At 44.7% G+C, this 17,500-nt stretch overlaps 1 protein-coding gene across 1 annotated transcript in view; it reads left to right on the top strand.

Annotated features, from left to right (window-relative positions):
* Positions 1-1,359: 1,359 nt before the first annotated feature.
* grm6a (glutamate receptor, metabotropic 6a) overlaps positions 1,360-17,500 on the top strand; it is a 57,448-nt gene continuing 41,307 nt past the window's right edge. The window contains exon 1 of the mRNA XM_063207599.1: positions 1,360-1,659. Within this exon, the coding sequence (XP_063063669.1) occupies positions 1,375-1,659 (285 nt within the window). The 5' untranslated portion in view covers positions 1,360-1,374. The remainder of the gene's footprint in view (positions 1,660-17,500) is intronic.

Raw genomic sequence — 17,500 nt, 5'->3', positions numbered from 1 at the left:
TTTCTCCCCGACACAAATGTATCTGTGACGCATTAAAAAGGTCCGAGCAAGGGGTTTGCCAGATTAATAATGCCGTCCCTATATTAGAGGGGGAAATATATTCATTTTCCGCCATCCCGAGGTAACTTCACGCCAGCTGACAAACTGTATTGCTTATTTTTAATCAGTTTAACAACAGGCTACGGCTGCACAATACGTCTTCGCACTTTTACAGGTTCGTTAAACCAAGAGCACACCCCCCTGGACCATAACAATGGATTTTCATTTTTTTTCATAAGCAATAGTTTATGAACCTTCCATTGGGTGGATAAAAAAAGGTTCTACTGCAGGTTCTAGTGGTATGATATAGTCTTTCTAGGGGTACTTATGATACTAACTCAAGTTATGGGGCTAAGAAAGTTTTACATTCTGCACCATTTATCAAGATATAAAGCAGCGGGTTCATGCAGTACTACTGTGCCAAGGGTTTTACTTTCACTGCCCCAGAAAGGCAAAGCACAATGAACAATGCAAACATAATGCAGCGAAAAATCAGAAACATTGCAAAAAAATGCCTGGGAAAATGCTGTCATAACTGCCCAGTCAAGCATGTTGTACATGTAACAGTGATGGTGCTTTTATGTACTTTCCTCTTCGATTTAGTCACGAGATAAGTGGATTTCCAGCCAAAGCTCATCGCTCTAACAAAAAAATATGTCATTACTGCCTTTTGACTCTGTAGAGCAATGCAACACTAACAGCATGTAAGCAACCACCAGCAAGCATTAACACCAACGCCAAACCCATGAGAGATCATGATACCAGTAATAGATATTCCGTCTTTACACCATGTTGCTTTTAAAAGGTAAGTGCCTGCTAAAGAGAGCAGCATGTAACTGTCTGTCCGTGTCCGTACACCACTTGAACGCATTGTAATTAGGACGCCAACACCACTCCTCTTTTGTCTCGTCTTGTACTGCAGGTGCTTCAGGCAGAGGGTGAGCAGAGCATTTCCTGGGTCCCTTCCCTCCCTTAGTCGTCTTCGGCACCATGACAACGAACCCACCCACACCGCCACCTCCCCCACTCCTCCCCCACCATCACCACCATCACCACCACAACCATCATCACCAGGGCACCATCCCGGCCCTACCAGGCCACAGGACGACCCCCCAGGCTCCAACCCGATGGCTGCCCTCCCTCCCTATCTGGCTGCTCCTGGTGCTGCTGTTGGGTGCCTGCTTCGTCCCGGAGGCCCGAGCGCACCAGGCCACGCACCCGCGCTCCATCAAGATCGAGGGCGACATCACGCTGGGCGGCCTGTTCCCCGTGCACGCCAAGGGCCCCGCCGGGGTGCCCTGCGGAGAGATCAAGAAGGAGAAGGGCATCCACCGCATGGAGGCCATGCTGTACGCGCTGGACCAGATCAACCAGGACCCCGAGCTGCTGCCCAACATCACGCTGGGGGCGCGCATCCTGGACACCTGCTCGCGGGACACCTACGCGCTGGAGCAGTCGCTGACGTTCGTGCAGGCGCTCATCCAGAAGGACACCACGGACATACGCTGCTCCAACGGCGACATCCCCATCATACGCAAGCCGGAGCGCGTGGTGGGCGTGATCGGCGCCTCGGCCAGCTCCGTCTCCATCATGGTGGCCAACGTGCTGCGCCTCTTTGCGGTACGTACTACGCCGTTTATAACTGTAGCAATTACTGTAAAATGTGCATGTTATGTATGTGGCTATGCTGAAACTCTCTCCACAGCTGTTACAAAGATATAGTACAAAGATACAAGGATTTTTTTTCATAAAAATCCTGTGAAATGGAACAGCAGTTGCGGTTTGGTTGGTCAGACATACGGGGTGCAGCTATATTAATACAGTATATTAATAATAGCAATACCATGAGGTGCCCATCTTATGCGAGATGGTTGTGGTGGCCGTCATCGGCACATCAGCCAGCTCTCTGCCCATGTGACGGAGGTCATCTTGCACCTGTTCACCCCCCTCGGGGATCGAACGTGCGACCTCGTCAACTACAACGGTTCGGCAATGGGAGACACAGTACGATACCGCTGGGCCAAGAGACTAGTCTCTCGGCCCAACGGCACGAGACTGTATGAGGCTATCGGAGGGAGGTTTACCAACGTTCCACGCCAACTCTGCGCTAGTTAGCCTCCGTTACACCCATCGCGGTGGCACATGTGCTCTGACTCTTTGCGGTAAGCAATTGTCAACCATAACAATAACAGTAATGTACAGCCTTAATATGCTGTATGTAGCCTGTGTAGTCTATTCAACCCCCTGAATGGGAATGAAGAGCAATATAAAGTGCATATAGGCCACAACTGTAACATGCAGTAACTGCATGTGATATAATATTGGTTATCCATCCACTGGAACGCTGTTGTACACCTGTAACTAGGATACAGTCAGTGCAAGGATGTTTATTTGTCACGGCCATAGAAATATGGCGAAGGAGGACATAAAATTGCAGTTGGTTGGTCCACACTGCCATAGTGGGTGCACCTGTAATAGTAATAGTAGTAATAATAATAATAATAATAATACATCAAGGTGCCCATCATTGGCAAGCTAGAGCGCGTAGTGGGGGTCATGGGGGTCTTGGTCAGCTCCGTATTCTCATGATGGCCAGTGTGATGAGGACCTCTGTGGTAACACTGTTTAGAGGTGTACACATAACCTTAATATAGCCTAATATACTGCATCCATCCCCATGAACAGCAGTGAATGAAGCTATTCATCCCCAGATGCCAGAACTCACTATACAGCTTTCACAAGGGTACAGTACAAGGATACAAGGATGTTTTCTTACCACATGCATAGAAATAGTACTATGAATACCACTGAAAGTGCTTTAACAGTTCGTCAGGAACACAAGATGTCATATTGAGGTTGCATAGTATGGCCTTTGTCACAGTACAATGTTGCAGGATGGCGTTCGGTTCAGCACAATCATGTCAGAGTCTACTGAATTCATGATAGGAGCTGACGTGCTGCAGCTCTTTGTGGTAAGCTGTATAGCTGCAACAATGACCATAATGTAAAATACTTTACGGTATATACTGTATGTTGCGCTTGCTATTCACCCTCCTGAACGCTGATACTGACTGTACAGTAAAGCAGTTCACAAAGATACAAGAACATATTTTGGTCATGTTTACAGTAGACGTACTGTGAATTGGGGCATGCAGTGAAGTTGCATTTCTCATCCTATGCCGTGTACCATGAAATACAGTTTGGCAATGCGAGTGAAGAGGAGGCAGTAAGTGAAGAAAGGCCACAGCTGTACCATAACTGCATGTGACGTAATGCAGGCTATCCATCCAACACATGATGCTGAATACTCATTGTGGGCCTACATCTGTAACTAGGATACAAGGACGTCACATAACAATATGAGAATGCTTCTTCTTTGGCATTTCTTTTGATGCATTGAAAGTGCATCTGTGATGATAATAATAATCTCATCTGTACTGGTATAGCACAGTTCATTCAAGGGGCCATCTTAAAGTGCTTCTACAGTTCAATAGGTGATACATTGCGGTACAATGTTACTGGATGGCATTAGTTGCAATGGCGTCAGAGTCTGCTGGTCCACACATGCCCCATTGATGTGGGACCTATAGGCACAGGTTGAGGAGGCACAGGAGGAGAGGAAGTTGTTAACCCCTTCTCACAGAGCCCCTGTCTTAGTGTCACCACAAGTGTACTGACCAAGACCAAAAGTCAATATGTTACTGAATATCAAGACTCTTCTCGGTAATGTCATATCAATATTGTTAGATTGAGTGTTTTCAACAAAGAGTGAAAAGGATCATCGACTTCATTAGACTGCAATGAAATCAGACCAGCTGAATCAGAGCTTGTGCACATGCTCCCTTGATGTTGGCTCTAAGCAAAGTGTTTGTATCAGATGAGAGGGAGTTCTCAACCCCTTCACAGAGATTCTGTTATGACGTCATTGTAATGATCAAGTCTTACAGGGCTGGACTTGGACCACAAACAGGTCCGGGCATTTTTGACATAGACCAGCCACTCACCCCCACCCCCATACTATTACTATGATGGGCTCAGTCAGTCCACTGTATATTAAGGATGCACCAATGGGCCACCCCATCTAAATTGTGGGCCTGTCTGTAAAGGGAAATTTGAAACAAAACAAAAAACAGCAGAAAAACTGAAGCATTGGTCCCTGATGATTGTCGGCCCACCATGAAATAGCCTTGTATGCCAGATTACCAGTCCAGCCCTGAAGTCTTAATATTTCTCCTACGATTCGGTAATGTAATATCAATTTAATAGTGGAGTAGAGTAGCTTTATTGACCCCAAAGGAAATTAAGGAGTGCAGCAGAATACAGAAATGATATCACAATAAACGACAGATAAAAGATATAGCAAAGTTGTTATGATGTAACTGAGTGTTTTCAGAAAAGAGTGAATAGGCCTGTAGATGGGCCCATCTGCACTACACGAAGTGGCTACTGTACACTTACTGTATGTCATGTCATGTAACGTAATCTAGGCTATCTATCCCCTGACACTAAAACTCCCCGTGACCCTTTGTCTCTGACACCCATCACATCCAGCCATCCACAGACCAGGAGAACTGGTGGAACGAGCCAAAAAATAGAAAATCTAAAAAAAAGTGTGAAATCTATTTTAGAGCATTCACCCTATTGAGAATGAATATGGGGCAATGAGCAGGGCACATTCCCAAATGTTTTAGCCGAATTAGATAATCCCCCATGTCAAATTATTTCTGCTATCTCAGTTGACACTACATGTTCACCCAAACGCTCTGCTATCATGGGGGAAGCACAGGGTACGTCTCCGGAGTATCGAGTTCAGAGATTTTTGACTGACTCCGGGGAATGCAAGACAGGGGGCTCTGGATGTGCAGAGTGCCTGTCTACAATGAACCAGCGGCAGAGTTATACTTTTTTCCCCCCACACTTTTATTATTATGAAGTTATACCGTGATGTCTCTGGTCTTGACAGATATACATTTAGCTTATTTGAATATGTCACAGTACCTATTTATAGGAATTGAACACCGCACAGGGTACATCTTCAGAGTATTGGGTTTTCTGACTATCTCAAGGGAATGCCAGGGCCTCTGATGTACAGTGGCTGCCTAAAGTGAACCAGCGGAGTACCGTAGTTACACATTCTTGCGATGTTTTCCCCCCACACTTTAATTGTCAGAATGTCATATTTTGACGACTTCAATCTTGACAGACATACATTTTGCTTATTTGAATATGTCATGATATTTTCATATAAATTGAACACCGCACAGAATATGTCTCCTGAATATTGAGTTTTTTCATGTGAATGCCAGGGGCCTCTGATGTACAGTCAGTTGCTGCCCAAAGTGAAACAGCAGAGTAGTTGCACATGCTTGAATGTTTTCCACACTTTTATTACAACGTTCCATTGTGATGCTTCCGTTTTTGACAGATATACATTTAGCTTAGTTGAATAGGTCACAATATTTATAGAAATTGAACACCGCTACAACTCGAGAATGAGACGACTAAGAGAAACTGGCAGCTGAAGGTGAAAATTTCCATCCCAGCTAATCCGGTATGCCACCACCACTAAATCCTACATGAAGTTCATGGTGCTTCTCTTTTGGCTGACTACTCAACCTCGTTCCAGGAAAATCTCAGCAATGCAACGAAATCCTCACTAATGAAACATGATTTTTTTTTAATGAAGGGAGGGTGGTGAGAAGGTGTAGGAATGGGGGGGTGGGGGGTCATGGTGTTTAGTATCCAACAAACAGGGGGTCACCCTGACCGCTGGCTCCGGGTTCGGTGTCCCGTCCCCCCCCCCCCCCCCCTCTCCCCACTGGGCCTGCCGGTACCATCCCCAGCTCTCTCTTTGAAAATGGACAGTTGGCCACTCCAAATGTTCTGGGCCGCCTGTGGGAATTCCTAGGGGTCCTCGGTTGCGGTTAATTGACAATGAGGATTTAGAAGGTGGAACTAATCGCATTTCGGGTCGCGATGCCTCTTTGCTTCTCCTCCGGGCTTGTCCAATTGGTTCTGGTGTCGTTGGTTGTTTGTTTGTTGTTTGTCTGTTTTGGTTTTTTTGCGGTTTGTCTTCTCTTTTTTCCTGAAATAAATCAAGGAGGATAGGATAGGAGAGACAGACTGCTGTAATACTGACTAGTGGGGGATATTTTGGATAGTGAAAGAGAAACAGCTCCTCTGAGACGAGTGAGCCAGTGTTGCTTTGCCTGCGAGATATTTCATATTCCACACTAGCTGATTGCAAAACCACCAGAGACCGAACAAAGGTTATCACTTTTTTTCCGTCATGTGTATTGGAAATGCTTTGTGAGGTCAAGGGAGGCGCGCTGTGAAATATTACCACTAACTCAACCAGTGTAAACAGCAGCCCTTCTCACCAGGTGCGATGGAGAGCTTCGAGAGCCCCCCCACACACACAACAAACACACGCTCACTGCATACTGATTGCGCGTCTTTGACACTGAGCACACATTTCAAATAAAAAATATGAATGATAAATATGTATGAGTGAGCTGAGCGCCCCCCTCCAAACTGCATCAACAAATTTGCGATGCAAACCATCCGACACGTTCCTTTTTCAACGCTGCCCCTGACGCTGCCATTGGATTAAGCTGAATTGGGACAGAGAATAAAGCCTTGTGCATCATGCATACAGTATAAGGCCTCGGGATGAAGACAAAACGCCCGCTCCTCTCCACTCAGCTGCCAAGGCCTTGAGGTTTTTCAATTTTATGTTTCATTGGCAAGCCAGGCAGGTTGTACTGTACTGAAGTCCAAGTCATGATGATAAACTTTTTTTGCGGAAATCAACAATGGATAGTCAAAAAGCAAGGGTATACTGGCTGGACGTGTGTGTGTGTGTGTGTGTGTGTGTGTGTGTGTGTGTGTGTGTGTGTGTGTGTGTGTGTGTGTGTGTGTGTGTGTGTGTGTGTGTGTGTGTGTGTGTGTGTGTGTGTGGAAATGAACAATGGATAGTCAAAAAGGGTATACTGGCTGTGTGTGTGTGTGTGTGTGTGTGCGTGTGTGTGAGAGAGAGAGAGAGAGAGAGAGAGAGAGACAGAGATATAGAGATAGAGAGAGAAAGAGAGAGAGAGAGAGAGAGAGAGAGAGCTTGTGTGTGTGTGTGTGTGTGTGTGTGTGTGTGTGTGTGTGTGTGTGTGTGTGTGTGTGTGTGTGTGTGTGACTGTTGAGTATGTATGTGTGGGAAGAGACAATCTGTGTCCCACTAAAACAAAGGAGAGCGAGTGTATTTTCAATCAGACATCTTTGAGGTCAGCTTGTTTCACGCTTCTCCCTCTCCATCGCTATATCTCAGTCACTCACTCTGTGATACAGCTCAATCTTGCTATCCGCCCCACCACACCCCACCCATCTCCCAAACCCCCGCCAGCCATATGAAACATCATCAGAGAGTGAGAGGAGCTATGTAGCACACACACTGACTCAATCTTCTTCCTTTTCTGTGGAGCCACTCCTGGCACTGTCGTAGGACACTGCAGCAAAAGCTGAGGGAAAAATGTGGGAATCTCCGTGACTAATGTCATGATTTACAGAAAGCTTATTGAGTACTTCTCTTCTCTCTCTTTCTCTCGCTCCTTCTTCTCTTCATTTTGTTTCTTCCCTCTTCTTTTTTGAAAACAAAATCCCATCCTACATGGGTCTTATATAAGAAATTAAACGGCGAAAAAGGGTGATGGTTATTGTTAAGGATGCGTGTTCCCCGTGCCTCACTCCTTTTGTCAACAGAGGGGGGGTAAGAAAAAAGAGAAAATTGAATTGATGAGACCTGACTGGCTGATGGACTTAGCATGCTTTCTCGGTCTGCCCATAATGGGCTTCAGACAAGAAAGCACAACTTAAACATGCATCAAGACTGTCATTCTGTCAAGCACGCATCAGCGTCGTAGCTGTACTGTGTGTACTCGTCCTATTTATCTGGCTTAGCCATTAGGACCGGTCTAGAGATATTACTCTTAGGGTATATATATAGAAGGCCCTCAAGAGCACACTACATACACTATGTCTTTGTATTAGATGGTGGGTAATGACTGAATTTACTGGTGTTCACTGACTGGTAACTGCCGTGCCGTGCGTGTGGCGAAATGACCTGCCTGTGAGAAAAACATGCCATCCACACACAGTAGTACCTCCACCTGAAGTGTGTGTGTGTGTGTGTGTGTGTGTGTATTTGGGGGGGGCACACACACACAAAACTGAAATGCATCATTTTCCTTTTGAAAAAAATATACAGACAGCGGCACAATGTTCCTACGAATGCCAGTCGGTGTGAACCCTTTCCGTTTTTAGATGAAAGGGAGAGGAAATCATGGCAACGAATGAAAAGAATGATGAGATTTATTCATGGAAACGTGTCACACAGCTTTTATTTTAAAAGATGAACTTGTCTATTCAAGTAGCGCTACATGAGAATGGGTTTGAAACAAAAGCACGTTTTTGCACGCAGGGACAGCTGTCAGAAGACAAGGCACTAATTAAATTCAGCAAATACAGTGGGAGGCAGACAATGGATAAAAGAGGAGCAGGACAGAACACCGGTCCTGCATCTTCATTATAAAAAAAATCAGCCTTTTTTGCACCTGTGTGATATTAAAGCGACGAACCACACAGATATGTAATGCCGGGAATTGCATTGCATCGCTGTGCAGTCGAGCGAATAACACAACAAAAAGGTTTGCTGTTCACCTCATTTAAGTTATTTAGTTTCGCCTTCAGAGAAGGCATTGGGTCACTTTCCAAGCAAGAAAAAGCACCTCACGGTGCAGCCAGGCAGGGGAAAATAAACCTTTTTTTGGTGCGTGTTTGTTTATGACATTACAACTCAAATTTCCTGCCTGGTGATTCATGGGTAACTCGGAGAGACAAACTGTGTGCAGTGAATTCTAGTGGCACGCTGAAACTAGAATGCTGATTGGCTAAGACTGCATTCGGATGAGTCATAGTGGACATTCCGGATTCCTTTATGGGTGTCTGTCTGGGGTAGGTCTGGTGGCACTTTAAGAATGTGCCAGATTTTGTTAACTTGAATGTCAGCGTCGAAAATGGCCTGCTGTGCTGTCTTGTATCTTGAGCAGAAGCCAGCTCGAATTGTTCCTTAACTTGCAGACAACAGCGTTTCTATCCATTGGGGGCCCTGCAGCAAAATATAGACATGGGGCCCTTTTGAATTATTTTTGCTGGTATTTACCATGCTGGGACTGACTGTTGGGGGCCTGTACAGAGGGCAGATTGTGGTGTGGCCCTAGGCAATCGCCTAGGCTGCCTATTGGTAAAATTGTCTCTGCTTGCGGAATGTTCCCTAGTGCTCACATCATGGTTTTTCTCCCAATAGGACATCTTTTTTAAAAAGATCTTAAAATGATGAGGACCTTTTGTAGTTGGAGTTGCGGTTGAAGTCCTTTTGGGTCCCTGTGGTACCATTGCTCATGTCCCACAAATCAACCCACAGAACCACTTTGATGACAAATGTCTCTTGACATGAAAAGGAAAAAAACGACGGTGTGGAAGCTTCAGCTCTCTTTAAGGGAAAAAGATTCATGTTGACCTCAATGGAAAGACTGAGACCAGTGTAGAATAATTGCTCCTTATACATGTATAAACAGTATTTATGAACACTTAGCAAATACTAGGTTTGCATCATTTGTTAAGATTTCTTTTTCACATCATTTCACATTAATACTTGACACACATTCACAAATACTGTGCACTCTGTAAATATTTCATCAAAAGATTTACATTCTGTCTGTTTGTCTGTTGGTTGCCTGTATAAAAGAAGAAAAATGGTGCTCACATCCAAAAATATATAATCACAGGTGGCAGGTATTTCACAATACCTGGTCTACACAGTGTTTTGCTGTAGAAAAACACAAACAAGGCAACATTTCAAAGCATTGCTTTGTTTTTTTGTGATGAAATGTTTTGGAGCAAAATAGTGTGAAGACCACCTATTCTGAAATGCCTGCACGTTTCTCTACCATCCATGATGGACATGTGCATCTCTTTTCATATTTAATACAGACACTCAACAGACAGAATAAGACAGGTAATACATTATTTATTAATAAGGAATAGTGTGAAAATAAACATTCCCAAATTATGAACTTACTGTTAATTCATTGTTAAGAAATACTTTCCACGGCTGTTATTTTTGAAGGTCTTGCCAAAGTACTCGCTGTCTCCCTAATTACTTTTAAAGATGTTTGCTGCGCGCTTACGAAATGACAGACGGGGATACAGTGGGTGGTGATGAGTTGAAAGCGAACTTTGTTCAAGACAGCCACTCTTTCATTTACAAATGAATTTTGGGTGAAAAGCTGAGTTCAAAACATTCCCAAGATGATGGAAGTGTTCACAACGGCACTGTGATCAAGCGGCAGGCCCGTCACTGACATCCTCACACAGAGACGATGATGCGTCTCAATTCTGTCTCAGCAGCACACCTGGACTTATCCTCCAAATATTTGGGGAATGAAGCTCAAATTTGAACAGTGACGTTTGGCGCCTTAGGCAAAATCCCCTAAATAACTCTGGCTTTGCATATTCCGGGCTCATAATTTTCATCATATCTCTTTGAGGAAAAAAAATGGGTGGCACAGGCAGACTTCTCTGAGCACTGTCGGTTTGTCTTATTTTCTTCCAAAGTTGTTTAAGACACAGCAAATGAGGGGAGCAGGGACCTTACATGCCCTGCCAGTGTAATAGGAGAACATGTTCGACATGGCTGGCATGTACCCTTCCTCTTAAGAAGTGCTCCCGTCATCTGGCATTTCTTCAGAGCAGTGCTACGAGAAGGCATTAAAAAGGGCTGTCAAGATAGGCTGTCTGTACTAAAGAATATTAAATTTAAATTAGACAAAATTAGGCTAAATACATATGATATAGGCGACACCAGTGACACTGTTGCTATGAAAGATTAATTCTGACACACTGTAGAGTAGTAGAGTAGAGCTACTTTATTAATCCTTAAAGAGATAAGGGGTTCATCTAATACAATCCAGTCATAACCAATTGCATAATAGAATATCTTCACAACCACAAATGTGCAGTGATGGGCAACCTTGCCCAATAATCTACAACACCCCCCACACTGTGGTGGTTTTAGCAATTTACTGCCTAGTGATTATAGACCAAGTCCCCCTATAGAAGAAAGTCTGTTCTAGCGCAGCTGTTCAGCCATTCGGGCACATAAAAGGCATAATTAGCGGAATCATCTGTCTTAATCGTGGTCCACAGGTACAAGCGGGAACACTGCAAAACGTGCTCATAGCTTCTTGTGCTATAGGTAGCCCATCCCGGGAAATGTACTTGATAATACTTGTTTATTTAAGCAAGTAGTGAATGGATACAGTGGTGGTGAATGGATTGCCCAAAGGAAATTACAACAGCAGCAGTGAAATGAACGCACTGAGACTAGAAGCTTGAATATGCATTTGTTAATGCTGGTTGTTCTCTGATATGTAGTATTTAGGACACTGTTAGGGCTTCCGTTTTTCATGGTGGTGTGATGTTTTTTGAAACAGGCTGTGGCGCAGAGGACTAAAGCCAGAAACATTTTGTCCCTTTGTCTCGCTCAAAGAAGGCCCCCAAGGCGTTCATTCGGCTTATGGGTTTCAGATGAATAACATTTTTGCATCAGCCTTTTCCTTTTTTTATGTGCATTGGAAGCCTGGCTGGTTCTGCTCTCACTTCTAAGTCTTCTGGAGTTTATGCAACAGGCAAGTCATCTTTCAAAACACCCGACATCTCTGTGAAGTTGAGATCATGCCACCCTTGACCTGACTAGTGTAGGAGAGCGGACAGGGGTGACAAAGGGGTCTGCTGTTCCGGGCCCAGAATTGAGTTCCCATTACATTGTATTGGATGACTTTGTCTAAGGCCCAGCCAAAGCTGTCAGCGGCCTTGTCTGAGACATGATGTGCTTAATCCCCATGACTATGTCTCATGACTATATGCCCTTTGTGGTCCTGTGAAGGTTACTTGCGTGCCGTTTCCTCAAAATGGTGAATGGCACATTGACGCCTCTAGAAGCAGACGTCAAGGTGGTGCAACCACACTTATTAATATCGCTATTGTGTGGAGTTGGTACATTCATTAATTGTACAACATGTTTCATTTACATGATATATTTGTCCTAGAAAAACCTAGGTACAAGCATGTAATCCATACAGTAGTGCCATTGGCTGTGTTTGCACCAGCTGACCTGCCTTCTGATAATAGGCCTACAACAAAACAATGACCCAACAAACCTGTCAGTCTGAATGTTTACTCCTCTGCCAATCAGAGAAGACTATACATACATTTTCACCCTCAAGGACGGCTATTGTAAAACTATTGATTGAGATCCAGTGACATTGATTTTGTTTTCTTCAAACATCCTCTGTGAGATTACAGCACAGAATGTATCTCCTTGTCGAATCTGTCTGACATACTAATCCTAATGTAACAAAAAACAGCTACTTCACGTCAGCTCACACCATTTCACTGAAGTCAATTTTGTTTTGTTCCTTGGAGGGCCAATGCTTTGTTGACTTAACATTATCCCACTCTGGCGCAATCATCATGCTCATGGAACGAGAAAAAAATCCAACAAAAGCTGTCATTCACCAACTGTGGAGAAAAATGCAACAAAATTGCAGTATCTGTGTGCACTCAAGCTCCAGTCTGCCTGTAGAGTGCTGATATTTTCTGGCTGGTTGTGTAATTTCACAAAGCTGTTCTTCAGCCCTTTCTGAGAGGAGGACTGAAGATGGACTATGCTTTAGAACAAGCCACATGTTTTTTTAATGAGCAGACGTTACCGTCTGAGCTGAAGGAAAGGCAGTAGATATCCCACTTGTCATAGCCAGACCTCTGCCAGGGTTAATGGTGCCTTCAACATTATACAGAACAAAGAGAGAAAAACACCATTAACAACTCCTTACTTCTTCCTCTGATATCCATGTTTTTACATGCCTCTTTCAAGAAGCACTCTCTCTCTCTCTTTGGTGACAAAAGTGCAGCATAAAGTGCGTATGTTCAACACAATGAAACCATCATTAAAAAATCATACGATTTAATGTATACAATGTATTCAATGTAAGTCCCACTAGAACAGACACGACTTAAAAGCTGGGGTGTGATAGTGCTTGGTCAGATCATTTGCCCATTAGCCCGCTGTGGCTTGTGTGTGCTGGATGCTGTTTTGTTTCTCGACTAACCTGCTGGGCAAGGGAACGGCGCATCTTTCTCAGTCACAGAGATGCATCGCTGTCAGGCTTTTGTCACAACAGGGGGAAGCAGCCAAGTTGAATTATTACATCCTAAAACGCCCGCGGCACTAAATTATTGAACGGCGGTAATGGCTCACACACACAATACCCAAACAGAGTGGAAACAAAACTTTGGGAAAAAAAGGGGAGGCTTAAAGCCGAGGCCCTGCTACAGAGATGCATTAACACAAACGCCATATAGTGTGTGAAGCTGGCTAGTTGTCATACACGGTGCGGCTTAATAACACTTTCCCTCACAATAAGCCATTTAGCACCAGCCATAGAGGCAGATAACACATCAGCCAGCTGTTAGCAAGAGAATTAGCCAAGCCTTGGGGGACAATAAGCCTACGGCGCTGTCTCAGACTGCCGACTATATTTAGTGCTGTGAAAGGGACGAGAGGGGGAAAGACTCGCTGCCTGAAGATTGGCTTCTCTAACGGCGCGTGACAAATGTTTGATAAAACGCAAACGTCCGGGGCTCCTCTTTGTAATTGTGAGGAGAGAGGTGGCGGATCATTAGTACATTTAGATTACTTCGAAGCCTTGTGGCTATTAAAAAGAGGCATGGTGCAATTTTTGGAGTTTTGCTGTCTGCTGATTTGATGTATGCACTGCGCACACAGTCCAGTCCAGTGGGAGGCCGCAGTCTTGGCCTGGTGCTCTCTGAGCGGAACATAACGATCATTTCATCCAGCGAGGGACCATAATTCCACAGATGATTTCAACAGACTGAGATGTACTGAGACGAACCGGTACCTCCGTCCTGGGCTTGCCTGCCTTGCCCCATATCTGGCACCAATCCAGCAACATTCGGCCAATAACAGATGAACAACAGTTTGGGCTGTTACAGAGAGAGAGAAGGGGGTTTTGAAAATCAGTTTGAAAAGCAGTTACAGGAGGAGCTGATGCAAATGTAATCTGATGTCTTTGATCCGTGCTGTAAAAGTGATGGGAACGAGGTGATATTTGTTTGGTCCAACAGTTAAGCCATTATGCACATCTTTTTAAAAAAAATCCATTTTCTCTGTGTGTACAGGAGGGCATATTGATTCGAAAAAATATATATCTCCTCATCTCTTGTGTTCAGAGACATAAAGCATTCTGTGTCTCTTCTTGCCATTAAAAATGCAATAGGTGGAGACGTGCACGCATCTCAATTTTTATTTAATCTGAGCCAGACTATAAGGGTCTATAAGGGGAAAACAAGCTTTCTCAGATGCACCACCACCACCACTACCGCTGAAATAGTAAGCAGGCGGTAATGAGCCCTCCTTCCCCTGTCTGCCACTTCAAGACAGCTTGACAGTAAAAGTGCAGGTTAAGCTCTGCCTTGGGTGGGATTCACCAAAACACTGTGTTCCTCCCTGACACTTTCTAAACTAATATGCTCACAGCTTCTTGGCTCGCCTGCCTCACTTTGGATATCTTCTTACGAGGGTGACGGTGAAGCCTAAAAGACACACTCTTATTATTAGAGGGTAAACAGACTAGACGAGTTGAGTTTGGCAGTCGACGCCAACTCAGATAAACACAATATGGTAGGAGGCAGTGTTATGCCAATAGGTTTTGAAAGATGATGAAATCAAGGCTCAAAACAAGTAGGTGGTGTGCGTACACGGTGTGTGTGCGTGTGTGTGTGTGTGTGTGTGTGTGTGTGTGTGTGTGTGTGTGTGTGTGTGTGTGTGTGTGTGTGTGTGTGTGTGTGTGTTTATGTCTTTATAATTTGGACCTGGAGAGTGTAAATAGTTCTATTCAGTTCGAAACACGTAGGTGGTGTGTGTTTGTGTGTGTGTGTGTGTGTGTGTGTGTGTGTGTGTGTGTGTGTGTGTGTGTGTGTGTGTGTGTGTGTGTGTGTGTGTGTGTGTGTGTGTGTGTTTATGTCTTTACAATTTGGTCCTGGAGAGTGTAAATAGTTCTATTTAGTAAATGCTCTACTTTGAGATCAGTTTCTGAGTAGTCATGTGCATTCGAAAGCAGGAATAAACATGGACTGCAAATGCAGCAACATATTACATCAGTAATATAAAAATGTCCTGCAGAGCAGAGGTAAAAAGGTAAAAACAGTGTTTTCCATGAAAATAACATATAACATTCGTGCCTTAGCCAGGGGAGCGGTAGAGGCGGTACAGGGAGGTTGTAAATAGTTCTTCAAACTCATTAATTACCATAATTGTAGCTTGGGGGGTGAAACGACTATGTGCCTTCCATCGTGGGTGGAGCCCATGCACACCAAAGATTGAGAGATGCCCAAACTTCCTTCCTTTTGAACTTTACTTCACCTCCGCTTGGCGTAGCAATGTCCTCGTGAAGGCTTTTATATTACCAGCGAAGCCTGAATACAAAATCAACAAGCAAACAAATAAATAAATAAGAATGGAAAGAGAGGGGACGTCAGAAACAAACACAGAGAAATAATAAATATACACAGCATTAATAATTGACAATGAGACAAGACAGTCAAGAAAGCGCGGTTGGACATGTTCCTACCCCCCACCCCCTACACTACACCACAAGCAAGCAAACAGATGGCACACAAACACGCTGTAAAACATATGGACAGGACCACGAGGCACAGAGACACCCGGACAGCAAACATAAATAAGGAAACAAAGGCCCACACAAAAGGAGAATGGACAAATCCACAGGCCATACATGCATTGAGGAGCTGAGCAACAACAGCATGACACAAAGGAACATAAAAACAAAAACCTAGAGAGATGGACCGAGAGAGAGATGGAGTGAAGGGTTGGATCCCCAGAATGATAAGTAAATAAATAAATAAGTGAGAGAGTAAATAAATAAATAAATAAATAATGAAGCAAATAAACAAAGAGACTGGAAAGGGAACAGAGGCAGAAAATGTATGAATAAAAACAGATCCGCATGCCAATTGGCCCATGGACAGAGGGTCTACAGTAGACTCATCAGACAGATCAGCAGGTGCAGGTGCACACCCAGAATGCTGAGACTGAAACGGAAGGGAACAAACTCACTCAGTCAGTCAGACAGTCAGTCAGACAGTCAGACAGAGAAGCCTATATTTCCACCGGGCACAAATAATTGTCTCGTCCGGTTGGTGGCAGACAGACAGAAAGGGCTACCCATTATGGTGATTAAAAGATTGGATTTGGATCAAAGTCCGTCTGCTGAATGAAAGTGACACATGCTGATATTGAGTCTTTTTCCTCCGCCCGACACAGTTGCCGTACGTTACCGGTTGCCTGCTCTTGCTCTGGAAGTGGGGCAAGGTATTACACCCATGTCTTAATGGGAGGAAGGTGGTGGTGGTGGTGGAGGGGGTGGGGGGTGTTCCTCTACACCCCGAGGTGCCGGACGCTTGTTCGTTATGCAGAAACTAATTACTCCCATGCCGCCATTGCTGGCTGCTACGGTGCCCATGGTGGTCACGAAGCATGTCCAGCGCAAATGGTCATTTCCATCCCATAATAGGAACAGCGCCTGTTAATGAGGCCCCGTGTGACATTGATTTAATGTCCGCATGTTTAGGGATTCCATGCTCTGGGGCCATGAGGGGAAGACTGGTGGGGTGGTGGAGGTGGTGGTCTTGGAAGGTGTGTGCGTGTGCGTGTATGTGTGTGTGTGTGTTGGGGATGTCCCTCGATGTGTATGTGTGTGTGTGTGTGTGTGTGTGTGTGTGTGTGTGTGTGTGTGTGTGTGTGTGTGTGTGTGTGTGTGTGTGTGTGTGTGTTTGTGTGTGTGTGTGTGTGTACGCACACGAGAGGTATGATAATGTTCAGCCTGGATACCGAGTGAGACTCCAGAGTGAGGAGACACTGCTTGCTTGCTTACTACATGTCTCGTGATCTGTGCCTATTTGTTTTTTTACTGTACTGTAACTGTGTGCTTCGTGCACCTTAATTTAACTAAAACCTCTCTAATCCTCACAGATAATCTGTCAAATGGTGCCTCTCTATCCGCCTCGTCACGACTTCCTCTTTCCTCTCCTGGCACACCTGTCTTTCTCTGGTCTCTCCTCACACGTGTATCCATCCATTCAGTCATTCTCCCACATCCCTCCATCCACGTGGACAGGCCCATCAATGATGGGGGTAGGGGGTGGGGCAGCAATCGCGTCATTGTCTCAGGCCCAGGGAGTGGGAGGGCCCAGAATTGGGTCCCCATTACAGTGCATGTATTGGATGGGGGACCATACCAGATGACTTTGTTCT

The sequence above is a fragment of the Engraulis encrasicolus genome, chromosome 10, assembly GCF_034702125.1.
Source record: "Engraulis encrasicolus isolate BLACKSEA-1 chromosome 10, IST_EnEncr_1.0, whole genome shotgun sequence".
Taxonomy (NCBI): Eukaryota; Metazoa; Chordata; class Actinopteri; order Clupeiformes; family Engraulidae; genus Engraulis; species Engraulis encrasicolus.
The sequence above is the reverse complement of the archived record's forward strand: the minus strand, read 5'-3'. Positions and strand labels throughout refer to the sequence as shown.